Here is a 13,380-nt window from a genome sequence, read left to right on the forward strand (position 1 = left end):
ACCCCGACCCGGACGACGACACGAACGGACGCACGCTCTTTGTCGACTCGCGTCGACTCCTCGCCGCGCTGCCCGCCAATGACGTCGATCGACTGCGAGGCTTGCGCATGACGGCGCAGACCGCTGCCAACGCCATGTACGGGTCGGCCAGCCTCACCCACTACGCAGACATTGTGAGCCGCCACCCCGTGACGGGCGAGGAGATCTTGCGCTTCCATGAACCGTGGGGGGCCGATCGCACCGAGTACCAGCCGACGACGATCACGATCCAGAAAAAGGACGGAGGCTCCGAGGACGAGTACGCAACCGAGCAAGCGTGGTGCTTTGAGACTCTGGTGCCGCTGCTCTACGACGCCACGTTTTGCTACTCCCACCAGTGGCGAAAAGGCGACTTCGTGCTCTCCGACAACTTTGTGCAGCTGCACAGCCGGACGCCCATGGCCAAGGTGGGCCGCGAGATCCAGCGCATCCACATCAATTAAGACCATTTCATCGATAAAAACACGTACAAACTAGGAGAGAGAATTTGCCCTTGCGTTGGTTGTCGACGGACGTCAGATTCCCTGTCCTATACTAGAATAGTCCTTACCACGCCCATTTCGGTTTTGCTGCTCTGGATTCGAGTCTCGGTGCGAAAAGAAGAAAGGAAGGGCATAATAGCTCGATGTGGCTCGATTAGCATGGATCTCATTGTCAAATAGCTGGTTTTGGGGGACCCACGGATTCAATGGCCTGGCGTTCGCTCATATGGAGTCAGTCCCATCAACTGCTGATCAATTTTGATGAAAGGACAAGTCTCATACAAGGTCCTCGATCGGCGTGTCGGGAAGCGGTAGTGCCGTTGCGAGCCGAGGAGAAAGCACGAGCTCGGCGGCCAGCTTCTTTGTATACATTGGCTGGAGCCGCCACGTTTTGACGTCAAAGACCAGTAGAGAGCCGCGCCATGAGACCGTCACGAGGCCGCTCAGCAGCGCCGACGCGCGATCCATGTAGTAGACATCGCCGAGCAGCCAGCCGTCGTGCGAAAAGAGAAACTTGGCGCCGGCCGTGAGCAGGAGCGACTCACTGCGGCGGACGGACGCCGACACGGGCCACAGGCTCCGCACGAGGCCGTAGCAGCTCCGTTGCAGACGACAATGATGAGGATCAAGAGCAGGACGCGATCCTGAAACCCGATCGCGATGGTGCCGGTCGAGCACGTGACTTGGAGGTCCAGTGCCGTGGGGACGCAACGAAAGTCCATATTGGCCTTGTGATGAACGGGTCGGAGGGTTGTTAGACACGCTGCCATTGCCCACACAAGCACACTGTTGATGGTGGTGTAGCGAGTCGAGTGCTCGCGCGTCGTCACGAGGAAAATGTCGTTGAGAATACCAACGAGCCACGTGACCTCGCTAGCTGCCAAGCACGTTGTCAGCGCTGACGAGGCCTCGGTCGCAAACGACACCAGGTGCGGGCTTGGATAGTGTAGCGACAGCGACGTCGCCGTCGACAAGAGACAGAGCGCAGAAACACTCCGTACGACCAAGAGCGGGCGACCCACCCAGACGATGCCGCCGACGCGACTGAGCTCGAGCATGTTGAGTCCTTCGATGCGGCCGCGGCTGACGACAATGTAAACACCTGCAACGGCAGCGAGACCTGCCATAACGTAGGTGATGTACTGCACGGTGGCATGAGCGTAGAGAGCAAACGTCGAAGAGAGCTCGGCGGCTTCGACCGGCTCGACCGCTTCGATGACGAGGTCCGAGAGCAGTGTGAGCGATCCGTTGTCGCCTGTAAATGTAACGACATCTCGCTCGCCGCGGAGCCACTCTAGCACAAACATCGAGCCAAAAAAGACGAAATTCTCGTCCAGAATCGGCGTCGTGAAGAGTGCGAGAGGGGATGTTGCGTCGAGATATCCGTACTGCATGAGGGAGATGTTGAGCGCCACAAGCGCGTCCATAGCCACCGACTGCGACGGTATGTGGAGTGGCGCCATCGTCGACGTCCATTGCGTGACGGCCGTTAGAGTGGCCTCGCACTCGGCGACTGCACTCGGCACTTGCAGGCAGTGGTCGTCAATGGTGCTAGTGTTTGATAGAAGAGCCGCAAATACCCAGCCATCCAGCGTCGAAGAAAACGTCGAGAAGATCGCGCCACCCGTGCATTTGCTCTCAAAGAGGAAAAGACGTAAGAGGCCCGCCGCGATCGGACTCGAACTCGAATATAAGTTTGGGCAGAGAAGGGAACCCCCCATGGTATAGAAATCGAGCTGTAACCAAGGCGCTGGAACGAGCATTTTCAAAAAGCTTACTGGCAGTCTTGCGTAGGCGGTTTGCAAGCTCACGGAGCTTGCACGGTGCGTCGCGACAGCCGACATGATGTCCCGAGCTACGGCGCGGACGACCGGCGGCACTTCGACGTACTTGGCATCAATCGCACCAAACGGACCCAGCGCTGCACCGACGACTGCGTACCCTGCTGGCAGCGGCGCCGTCAGAAAGGTGGCGTTCGCCAAGTAGACATCTTCCAACGATGTGTTGGCGTATGCAAAGACAGGAGACGACCGCAGCAAACTCGTCTGGTTTTGCAGGTTGGCCAGGTCGTTAGCGAGCGACCAGTAGAGCTTGTATGTGGTCTGAAACTCGAGCCGAAACTGGCCCTGGCTGCGCTGGAGCGTGAACGGGTATGTGAGACCGAGCGCATTGACGATGCTGTATGTGTTGTCAAGTCCGATGATTTTGAAGTTTTGCCACTGCAGCTCGTACGACTGGAGGCCGTAGCGCTGCCAGTAGGCGACTTCGTCTGCGACAGAGACGCGTGGTTGGCTCACTGAGGCGAGGAACACTTGTCCTTGGCGCGTCGTTGAGAGATCGTTGCCAAAGGCAGAGTCGAACGAAGGGCCCCAGCATGCGACCCAGTCGTCCCACTCGACGTTGCGAAGCAGCGACTCGAGGTACACGGCAGCGTTAGTTGCCATGGTGCGACGACAGCGAGCTTGGCGCTTGGCGGTGACAGCCATGTCCCAGATGCCATCAAAGTCAAGGTAGCAGTACGGTGTGAAGATCCAGGGTGCGTCACAAGCATCGGTGGCTCGTAGACCTTGCACAGCATCAACGAGCGTAGTCAGAGTCGAGTATTGCATGCGAGCACCAAAGTGGGCTGGTGAACTCGTGAACGATGCGTCTGTTGAAGCGACCGCGTTGATAGAAGGATCAGTGAGCTTGAAGTCGTTGTCCGTATGGCTCATGGCGATGCGACCCCAAAAGAAGCTCGTCAAAAAGACGTGAGTGCTCGAGAGGTTGAAGCCGGGCCAGATGAGGTCGTTGACTAGGGTGCTCTTGGCGATCTGCAAGTACGAGTAGCTGCTACTGACAGCAGCCAGAACATAGACGAAGCCAGCGACAGCAGCAAGACGCCCACACCACGACATCGATGGCTTGCGCACTGGCTCAGCTGCAACGATGGCCGATGCTACAGGCGCTTGAGCCACATGCACTGCAACCCAAAGCTTGACGTCAAAGAAGACGCGACCGTGCTGCAGCGGAATCAGCCCGTAAGGACGTAGCCGATGTCATCGAGCTCGTGATGGAGCAGTGCGTTCGCGACACCAGAGAAAAGAACGGTGATCGGGCGTCGACAGTCGACTCGTGTGCGATGATGTCGCCAGCAGATCGCGATAAGAAGGCTAGCGCCTTGGATACCGAGCAGAACGTAGAGACGCTGCGAGCTGCCAATTGAGATGGAGCCATTCGTGCACATCAGCGTGTAGAAGTACTCGGTGCTGTAGCAATTGCGCTCTAGCGTGGCGGCTATGGTGACCGGTGCAAGCACATCAAGAAGGCTGTAGATGCACCAGACGACGGCCGCCGCACCCATCGAGCCATCGGGATGAAACACGAGCTGGCACTCGTACATGACGTACATGATCCAGTTGGCTTCGCCTGCCAGCACGATTGTTGCATAGAACGGACGGCCCGAGCTTGCAAGCGCCGAGATCCCATTGGTTTGCGTCAGTGTCACGGGGGCGGTGCTAAGAAGCAACAGCGCGCAGGCGCCACGAAGAAACATCAGCGGTCGCCCGAGCCACGTCGACGCAGCCACGCGATGAAACACAAACAAGTTCTGACCCGCAAACGCCAAGCGGGAGCGTACAGCCAGCACTGTGCACGCTACAGCAATCACGACCAAGACCACGGACGAGTAGAGCAGCATGTAGAAGACGATTGTGGACGCTTGGCTCAGCGGCGCCGTGTTCGGGTCTTGGGTCCCAATGCTCTGATAGGCGTCGGAGATCAGCACAAGCGTGTCATTGTCGCCTTCAAACGAGACGACTTCCCGCACACCGGTGGCCCACTCGTAGGCGTAGACCCAGCCAAGCGGATGGCCGTCGTGCAAGATGGGTGCTGTGAGCAGTGTCCACTCGGAGCCGTTCTGATCCGAGGCAAACTGCATGAGACTCACTTGCATGTCGCTGATCTCAGCGGTCAGTGCGGATGAGAGCGTCTCGTTGGTCAAGCTCAGAGACGTTGTGAGGTCGATGGCTTTGGTCACTTGACGAATGCAATCGTCGCTGGCTGAGACCACGGAGATGCAGATATCCGTCGGTGATACGCTGGGTCCGCTCAAGCTCAGAGCAAAGAGAAGGGCGGATGGCTGGGCTACCATGGTTGCCGACGATGGCTGACTGCATGCGTCGCCAAACGTAAAGGCAGACTGCACGTAGGTGCGCCCGATTCCGCTCAAGCACATGGGGTTGCCACCGTAATAGAGGTACTCGTCCGCATCCCACGTCGCTGGTAGTGGTCGCGCCGAGAGTGCTGGGAGCTGTTCATATTCGCGAGCGGCTGTGGCGTTGGCTTGCACCGCTTGGTAAAGCACGCGTTGAAAGCTTGTGATAGCATTCAACAATGCAGTAGGCGGGGGCAAGACGAACAGGTCGACGGACAAAAACGGTCCGATGGCGTCGCGCACGAGTCCCGTTTGTTGGACAAAGCGGCCGCGATCGTCACTAAGGCCGACGAATCCTTCAAAGCCAGGTGTCGTAGCGTAGATGCACTGCGCCTCCATAATGTAGTTGGTTGAATGACGCACGAGGCTCTGGCCACATAGGATGGCGGCGATATAGATCTCGTTGATGAACAAACGTTGAAAATGCTGGAGGTCCAGGACCCATGTGCGAAGGTGGATCGTTGTACTTCGATGGTTGTCGCCATTCCGAGTGCGTTGACGACTGTCATGGTCGACTGAAGGCCTGTGAAGACATAGTTTTGCCACTGCAACTCAAACCGCGTCACGCCATACGACCGCCAATGCGTAGCTTCGTCGACAAGAGAGAGGTTGACACTTGCTGTCGCGGTGAGCCATTCTTGACCGTGGCTGCCTGATGCGTTCACGGCAGCAAAGACTGCTGGATCGAGCCAATCGCCGTAGGCATCCATGAGACTAGCCCACTGCACATTGCGAAGAATTACGTCCAGATAGATGGCGCCGTTGAAGTGGTATCGCTCCTTGCACCGTGTCTGGCGAGCGACTGTGTGGGCGAGCTCCCAGCGCTGACCAAAGTCCACATAGCAGAAGAGCGTGGGTAGCATCATGGATTGATCAGCGCTCATGTTGCGAATGTTCAGGATCGCATACTCGATGGATGTGAGCTCAGTAAGTAAGAGAGCCCGCGCGCGGGTCGGGTGGGGCACTGGCAGCTGCGTTGCGCCATAGGACTTGGGCATGACCAGCTGCGTGAGGTCCACGACACCCGAGAGACGCTGCTCCAAGGCATGGTTGATGGCATCGACGAGAAAGAGCTGGTACCCCGTTGTGTTGAAGCTCGGCCACCAGAGGTCGTTGGCAAAGCTGCGCGAGAGGAGAACGAGGTAGTAGGCGCCAATGGCCATGGCCGACCAGAGGTAAACGAGTCCTGCGATAGCCACCTTTCGTTGCGACCAGAGACGAGATGCAGCGTCGAGATCGTACTGCCACGGACCTGCGGGCTGGACGCGGCTCATTTCTTAGAGACTTGTAAAGGCACTTGGAGAGGCGTTCGGCAAGACACGGCACAAGGAAGCGTACAATCGTGCAAGGCAGGTGGAAACCAGGCTACCAAAGTTGGAGTGAGCCCTTTCGACAACTACCGCATAGATTGTGGGGACCTAACAAACGTGCCTAATAAAACCGAAGGAGAGAAGAAGAGAAGATCTACCGGGGTAGTTTCGTAGGACGTCCCATCGTCCCATCGTTTATCGGCATGTCCTTCGACAGTTGCCCTTCTATCGCTGTTATTGTTGGAATGAGTATACTCGGTTTTTACGGCTCCTATCTAGGGTCGTCCTAATTTCCGGTACGCCCGAGTTTTCGGCATATGCCGTTTTCATGTTGCTTCATCCATGTGTTCCTTGTGGCACTTGCCGAGCGTACCGGTAGCCTCATTATGGTGACCAACTTCAGTGACATTCGTGTCCGAATGGGGATAGAAAAATCGGCGCGTCGGGTTCGAACCGGCGACCTCGGGAGGCAGGGGCCATTTTCGAGAAAATAATGAGGCGTTCTGCGCGGCGGGACGAGCAGGCTCGGCGGGACGAACAGGCTTTGCGGGACGAGCAGTCTCGACCTTGCCGACGGTGGTTATAACGCGCCACCGCCATAGCTATAGCGAACCGCTTTATAATCACATTTCCTCGTATTTTAGCGGTGTGCTTCGTCGATGTCGCCACGATGGGAAAGCTCTAATTTGATGGTGGGAAAAATCCCGCACGCGCATTGGTCTAAAATCTTTGAACACTGCCTTGGGGCATCCGCATTGGCTGATTTTGGTTAAAAGCAACACCCGCATTGGTCGAAAAGAAATAATTCATTAACACGAAGTTCGAAGCTGTCAGATCGCGATCTTCGCGCAAGCGTTTTGGCGCTTCTGCACACTGGCGCTTGGCGACATGGAGCGCGAGTGAGCTTGCTTTATTGCCGCTCAGAGGAAGCGAAGCCGCGACCCATTATGGCATGGCGGACAGTGCATTGTTGTTCTTCAGTGGTACTAGTACATTGTTGTTCCTCAGTGGTCGGTGCCTTAATCGATTCCACGGGTTGATGTCAGCCTTGCCACACGCATCAACCCGAGCTACGGTCTCGCGATCCTCATGAAAAATACGCACATTAAGCAGTACATGATGCTCGAGAAAGTCGTCACGATCTATACACTACTGTAGGGCTGTGGTATCTAAAGACTCTACGAGCCGCCATATCAGGTCGTACACAAGGCACTACTATCGAGAAAGGCACCCCGGTAGCAGCATCATTGCGCAAGCCCACATTGGTGGATTGATGTTCGACGGAGTAAACGCTCTAGTTCAATGTCCATGTAAGGATATGAGGTACCACAGAGGTATACAAAACCAGCATGAAAACAAGAGCTGAATGCCATGTTGCACAATTGCCGTGCGCACAGCACCGATTGCACAGTACCGCTTGCACAAGATCGCCACGTCATATCGAACTTCCTCCTTCTCTTCTCTTTCTTCGATATAACAGGCACACGTGTGTTATAGTCCCACCATTCAACGGGTAGTTGCCAAACGATGTGCTCCAATGCGAGTTGCAGCTATAGCTATCGTTATCGCTATGGATTGGCTGACAGCGCGCACCAGGCCTCTTAGTGCGGGAGCGAAAAACGCAGCGCGGAAGAGAACGCTCGACGCATGAACGAGAGATGCGCAGGCCGATGGGAGGGGCGTGGATGGAAGAGTGCGGGCTGGAAGCGCAGCAGGAGAAGCGCCAGCGCTGGGAGGGTCAAGGAGTGCTGGCGCCGACGATGGACGACGTACTAGTATGTGCAGCGTTAGGCCTGGAGTGTCGGTAAGCAGCGTCCAAGCTACGCGCGACCACGGTGGATCGGGGTCTGGGTGTTAACTTTGCAGAGCGGACGGAATGCAGTCTGATCAGGCTAATATGGCCGATTCGTGGGTGTTCCGTTGGGAATAGCGTCATCTAGTCTAGTTGACGGTGTCCACGTAGTCGTCGACAAGCGTCCAGTCGTCGTCGCTCTCGCCGCTGGGCACGTCCGAGTCGTACTCGTAGACGGAGGAGCCGCTGCCTTGCGGCGATCGCTCCAATGAAGTGCTCGTTTGCAGACGCCAGGCCGTCGCGAGACTCTGCCAGCACAGATCCGCAGCGTCGTCGTCGTCTGGCTACACGCGTCTCGTGGGCCACTTGGATGGCATACAACAGGGGTGCTACCGGTGTGTCGGAGGTCGCTTTCGTGTAAAAGTCAAAGCTCTCGAGAATCATGGCTTCATCCATTGACGTGGCCAGCGCATACGGTGTCATCCCGCCCTTTTACATCCAAGGGTATACATCAAAGTGAGGTTAGGGTTATGGTACCTGGTTCGGCTTGCGGATGGTGGTGGCGGCGCCTCGCTCGAGGAGCTGCAGGATGTGCCACCGGCGCGCGCACTTGTCCGTCAGATGCAGTAGACAGAGCGCCAGGAGGACGTTGCGAGGGGCCTACATCGTGTTGCTGTCAGTGAACGAGAGCGTGATGCCACAAGACGCACGGCTTTCTGGACCACGTCGATCGGTGCGTGGAGGTCCAGGAGGAGCTGCGCCATGCAAGGCTGGTTGCTCGTATACGCTGCGACCAAGGGCGCTTCGGCGGCCTATCCATCCAGAGGATACGCACCACAAATCTCATGCTAGGATGTGACCTCATACCTCGCAGCGCTGGGAGCAATTACGGCGGTTGCTGTCATGGAGATCGCAGGGATTGCCGAGGTATGCCCCCGCGTTCACGAGCGCCTCGACCATGGCCTCATTGCCAGTCAACACCATACGCTGGAGCAGCGTTTGTCCCTACACCGAGAAATGGAGTCTCAGTTGGCCGCTTTTTTAGCATCGTACAAAGATGGTCGACTGGACGTTTGCGCCATATTCGAGTGCGTAACTCAGCATCTCGACGTCACTTCGATCGAGGGCGCGGGCGAGGAGCCGGTCACTACACGTCTACCATACCGCGCTCGTTAAGAAACCGGTCGGATGCGAATTTAGTGTCACCCCCGAGAGCGTGGCACCGTGGTCGACGAGAAGCCGAACGACGTCGAACGCGCCGCGATCAATCAAGTCAAAGAGGTCGTCCGAGCTGTGCTATAGGTTGCCAGACGCGGCGTGAGCGTCCGTATCGCGTAGTACGAAGTGGGGACCTTGTAGAGAGGTGGGACATAGGCGAGGTTGTGCAACGCCGTGCGAATCGACGGAAGCGCCCCGGCCCCCAACGCGCTAAAGAACTGGGTTGTACGGTCGCCGTCGACCTTGGACATTGACGCAAACGACAGACGGTGGTGCGCGAGCAGCGTGTTTTCGTCAAAGTAAAAGACGTCGCTCGGCAAGTCTCGTGTGTTGGTCGCACAGTAGAAGGGGTTCATCCACTCCACCTCCCAACGGTACGCGACATTGGGCTCGATCGCGCCGAACGAAAACGACTCAACGATGCAGTGGTCGCCGAGGTAGATGCACTGCACGAAGTGTACATTGGTACGCGCAGCGTCGCTCGTAAAGTCGACGAGGTACATGAAATCGTGGCTGGTCCAAAAGGCGTCGGGAAGCAGGCATTGGATGCGCCCCGACGTCTCGTGCAGCGTGAGCGAGAGCGAGGCCTCCGCGCACACGGCGCAGCCCGTCTATTTTGCGCCCATAAAATGGCCAGCGAGTAATAGATTCGGCCATTTACCTTGAAAAAGGTCTTGCACTTTCCAACGTCCGTGATGGCAAAGGCGTCGAAGCGGAGGCCGGGCGACGCAAGTAGCTCTGTGCCTACGAGGGACGTGGGGCTCGCATCCGCCTACGCACGTCGCACCGTCGGGCAGCGGCGATGTGCGCGCTCGGGCGTCGTCCGGAGAAAGCATCTTGGATTGTGGGTGGGTTGGTGAACGTGCAACGTGATGGACCAATCGCAAGGCTGCGATTTAGATTGGACCAATCCGTGTCGAGTCGGAATAGAATGATAGTCATTTGAGATCTTAGTGCGGATTCCTTTTATCAAGTCGCGGCAGGCATCAACTCGCATGGTAGTGGATACCATTATGCCCTGTGAGATGTCGTTGGTTGTCATTGCCAGATGAGGCAGAATCGAACGCTGCAGTGACTGTCGATGGCAAGGAAGGCTAGTGACCTCAGTCACTGGGTTCCTTCCTCGTCACTGAGCCTCAGAGACGAGGATGGAACCCTTATGGTAGGTCTTGTCGAAACGTAGGAACCTTCCACATAATCTTCTTGCATATCAGAGGTTAGTTGGCTTACGGCATTAAATGAAATAAGGTAAAGTGGCGATTGCCCGATGACCAAATTTTGGTCACGTGAAGCTGCACGTTAGCGCAATCATTCTGTGGCGAGGCAAAAGGTTGAGTGGTTTTAGTGCTGCCATACAACAACGTCATATGCACTTGTACTTCATGGCGAGATCTGGCAACACAAGATGCAGATCAGCGCTCCAAATCCAATCTCACAATCCATTTTAACGGCTACCCGTCGAGCCATGTCATTCACAGTCAGCCACGCCCTCGCACTCGAGCGGCCTCTTGTTGGTCCGTCCAGTCTCGTCATCCACAGTTGTTCGACAACTGGTGTAGGGCACGCTGCGCCATGGAACGACCCGGCGATGGCCTTGACGAGTTTGCACTTGACATTGCCGTGGAGTGACGCACCGTTTGCCACCGTAAAGGCTCCTCGCCCACTGCGCGTAGGTCAAATAAGAACACATATCACTACTGTAGATTGGCTGCGCGGCCTGCAACCAGTCGCTCTCGCAGTGCTTGGACGACGCGTACGGCCACCTGCACGTCGCGTGCCCAGTGAGCCAAGACGGGTGCATCGGCACCTACCATTTTCGCACGAGCCGCCCTATCTCGTCGCTGCGTCTCGTGCACTGTCTCTACGACGAAGCGTCAAGCAGCGTAGCACACGTCGACCACACGCTGCACGGTCCGTTCCAGCCGGGCATCGAGTACTCGTGGCGCGTCGCTTTGGCATCGCTGCCATGCGCCCCGACCTTGCCGCGTCCTTGCGATGTCTTTTTCTTCGAAGGCGACGCGCCGCTACTGCACCACCGCATGACGTTTACGGTGTCTGCGTCGGTGCCGCAGGACCTGCTCTACGATGCCATTGAGAAGGGCTTGACGATTGGTGTCATGGACGCGCTGCACCGCGGCGCTCTCACCGTACGCCAACCCACTCCGTTCCGTTAGCTAGATCTCTTACCGCTACTTGTAGCCGGCAACCGGTGGCGTCGCACTGCACTTGGCCGTGCAGAAGCGGTACTTTCCCATCATCGACGTGCTCCTTGCCCACGGCGCGTCCTTTGAAGCAATGGACGCAGCGCGCGTGGGGTTCCTTCTCACTACCAGCCACTCCGTGTTGTATCGTGCGATGGAAGCGGGCGATATGGACATGCTTCGCTTCCTCCTCGCACGCGGCGTGCGTGCGCTCTCGGTACACCCGTTGCATACAAGCTGCGCGGATCGAGAATGCCTGGTGTAGGAAGATGGCGGAAACGCGCTGCTGCTAGCCATCGCGCGCGGAGCGCCCGACATCATCCAATGCTTTCTGCAGCACATGCGCGCGGACGACGACCTCAATGCGCTCTTTGCATGGAAGGCGGTACAACCTAATGCGATACTCTACGATCGACACTGGCTCATACTATGTCTGTCTAATAGGGAATGGTATCTCCCCTCTCGGTCGCGTACGACTGCAACGAGCCCGAAATTGCGCTGCAGCTGCTCGAGGCCGGGGCCAGCGCCGTCGCCAGTGTACATACTTTATCTCGTTGTGGCGTCGAGACGCTGACATGGTTGAGCAGGGTCGTAGCCACAGCGTCCTCCTCTACTGCATCTCGTGCGTTCTCGACGCCGACACGGTCCTCGCCCACGTCGTCCTTTTGCTCGAGCGCGGCGCTGGCGTCGACATCCATAAAGCCATCGACGTAGCTCATACTCTTTGGATGCAACACACGCAGAATGTACTAATAGGGCGAGACGTCGGCCATGACGGTGGCGATCGAACGTCGCTTGTACGAAGTCGTGCTCGTCTTGGTCGCGCACCAAGCCGAGGCCACGTCCCGCCCGCCGGTGCACTAGCGACATGGACGGATGCGCGCATCGCTCATACGAGTATGATGTAGAGCTCGTACGATGCACACGTATATGCCCTCGCACGCGACTGCGACGACGGCGGGCACATGCTCTCGGTCCTTGGCTTGCCGTCCATCTCGTACGCACCGATGGCGGGCAAGTCCGAGCCCGTGCAGCGCATCGATTTGAGTGCGCTGGACCAAAGCATTCTCGATGCATTGCTCCATGCGCCGCCCGTGCAAGCCATGGAGACGCTCGCCATCACGGACGACGCCTCGGACGACTGGCTCTTGCTTTGAGTGAAAAATTCGTGTTGTTTTTGTGCATCCAAAAGTTTAAAATCCAATGTCATGAGATTGAAAATCAGGTCATTTGTTTGTGCGAGGCAGGTTGCTAGCCGTTTGGGGCAGTGGACTTGCCGAAATACGAGCTGGTCGTCATCTTGGTCGCTCGGTCTTGGTGCTGGTCTGCTTTTTACAGTGCAGAGCTACCCTCTACAACGTAGCCGCCGTGCGGTCATGGTAAGCGTAGTGCCATTCTTCCTTCGTGCAAGAAAATCAAGGGGTCCTTGACGTCGCGTCTCGTGCGACAGAATGACCTGTCGGTGCTTCGTTTAACGCGTTTACCCACCGTCGTTTCACGTTCAACGCGTTGTATCCATAGTAACTGCACATGGCCAGCGTCGTGCTTGCGCTTCTGCTGGGCGCTGCCGCCGCCGACCCGTACCTCGTCGAGTGCTTTTGCAACACGACCGTGACGTCGCAAGTCAGCGTCATGACGTCAGCGACGGCCGAGAGCAGCACGACGACCGCGGTCTTGACGCTGCCGACCTGCCTCGGGGACGTCTTTGGCACGACCGGCATTCGGTGGTACGTCAACGGGCCGTTCGACGCCGCGGTCACGTACTGGCCGACCAAGACGGTCGAGTACAACGGCGACCGCGCCGCGATGCGTCTCATCCGGCTCGGGTACCGCTGCCAAAAGACGCAGCTGGTCGACGCCAAAGCGCTGACATAAAATGACATTGGAATTGGTCTTAGCGGTGCTGCTTCTTGTACTTGATGAAGCGGAGGAGGTTGAGGCGCGTCTCCTTCGCGTGGCCGACAAGGTCGCGGTCCAGCGTCTTGGCCTCGGCCTTGATCTTGGCCTTCATGCCCGCGCTCACGTGCTCGAGCGACGCGAGAAAGTTGAGGCGGAAAAACACCTCGTCGTACTGCTCGTCGCTGTAGATATCAAAGAGCGCGTTGAGCACTTCGCAGACCACTTGGAGGTCCGTGTCCGAGAG

The 13,380-nt window shown here is 57.3% G+C and overlaps 7 protein-coding genes across 7 annotated transcripts; 3 read left to right on the forward strand and 4 right to left on the reverse strand.

Annotated features, from left to right (window-relative positions):
* Nucleotides 1-82: 82 nt before the first annotated feature.
* SPRG_16431 (hypothetical protein) lies at nt 83-482 on the forward strand (the record flags this gene model as incomplete). Its single annotated transcript, XM_012355740.1, has 1 exon — nt 83-482. The coding sequence occupies exon 1, from the start codon at nt 108-110 to the stop codon at nt 480-482; it is 375 nt and encodes a 124-aa protein (XP_012211130.1). The 5' UTR covers nt 83-107.
* A 315-nt stretch (nt 483-797) lies between these two features.
* Nucleotides 798-2,965, reverse strand: SPRG_16432 (hypothetical protein; the record flags this gene model as incomplete). Its single annotated transcript, XM_012355741.1, has 3 exons — nt 798-1,119; nt 1,173-2,072; nt 2,364-2,965. The coding sequence occupies 3 exons, from the start codon at nt 2,963-2,965 to the stop codon at nt 798-800; spliced, it is 1,824 nt and encodes a 607-aa protein (XP_012211131.1).
* A 447-nt stretch (nt 2,966-3,412) lies between these two features.
* SPRG_16433 (hypothetical protein) lies at nt 3,413-5,990 on the reverse strand (the record flags this gene model as incomplete). The annotated part of the gene is made up of 3 exons (XM_012355742.1): nt 3,413-4,876; nt 4,922-5,085; nt 5,460-5,990. The coding sequence occupies 3 exons, from the start codon at nt 5,988-5,990 to the stop codon at nt 3,535-3,537; spliced, it is 2,037 nt and encodes a 678-aa protein (XP_012211132.1). The 3' UTR covers nt 3,413-3,534.
* Nucleotides 5,991-7,861: 1,871 nt separating this feature from the next.
* SPRG_16434 (hypothetical protein) lies at nt 7,862-9,872 on the reverse strand (the record flags this gene model as incomplete). The annotated part of the gene is made up of 8 exons (XM_012355743.1): nt 7,862-8,162; nt 8,212-8,307; nt 8,356-8,478; nt 8,529-8,630; nt 9,025-9,114; nt 9,171-9,647; nt 9,698-9,780; nt 9,824-9,872. The coding sequence occupies 8 exons, from the start codon at nt 9,870-9,872 to the stop codon at nt 7,968-7,970; spliced, it is 1,215 nt and encodes a 404-aa protein (XP_012211133.1). The 3' UTR covers nt 7,862-7,967.
* A 629-nt stretch (nt 9,873-10,501) lies between these two features.
* Nucleotides 10,502-12,461, forward strand: SPRG_16435 (hypothetical protein; the record flags this gene model as incomplete). The annotated part of the gene is made up of 9 exons (XM_012355744.1): nt 10,502-10,550; nt 10,596-10,681; nt 10,740-11,183; nt 11,236-11,454; nt 11,503-11,622; nt 11,682-11,774; nt 11,825-11,947; nt 11,994-12,092; nt 12,146-12,461. 9 exons carry the CDS (start codon nt 10,502-10,504, stop codon nt 12,392-12,394), a joined length of 1,482 nt encoding a protein of 493 aa, XP_012211134.1. The 3' UTR covers nt 12,395-12,461.
* Nucleotides 12,462-12,767: 306 nt separating this feature from the next.
* SPRG_16436 (hypothetical protein) lies at nt 12,768-13,107 on the forward strand (the record flags this gene model as incomplete). Its single annotated transcript, XM_012355745.1, has 2 exons — nt 12,768-13,063; nt 13,086-13,107. The coding sequence occupies 2 exons, from the start codon at nt 12,768-12,770 to the stop codon at nt 13,105-13,107; spliced, it is 318 nt and encodes a 105-aa protein (XP_012211135.1).
* Nucleotides 13,108-13,131: 24 nt separating this feature from the next.
* On the reverse strand, nt 13,132-13,380 carry SPRG_16437 (hypothetical protein; the record flags this gene model as incomplete). The annotated part of the gene is made up of 1 exon (XM_012355746.1): nt 13,132-13,380. A coding segment is annotated over one exon (249 nt), but the record flags the coding sequence as incomplete, so codon positions are not given.

This window comes from Saprolegnia parasitica, assembly GCF_000151545.1.
Source record: "Saprolegnia parasitica CBS 223.65 unplaced genomic scaffold supercont2.298, whole genome shotgun sequence".
Taxonomy (NCBI): Eukaryota; Oomycota; class Saprolegniomycetes; order Saprolegniales; family Saprolegniaceae; genus Saprolegnia; species Saprolegnia parasitica.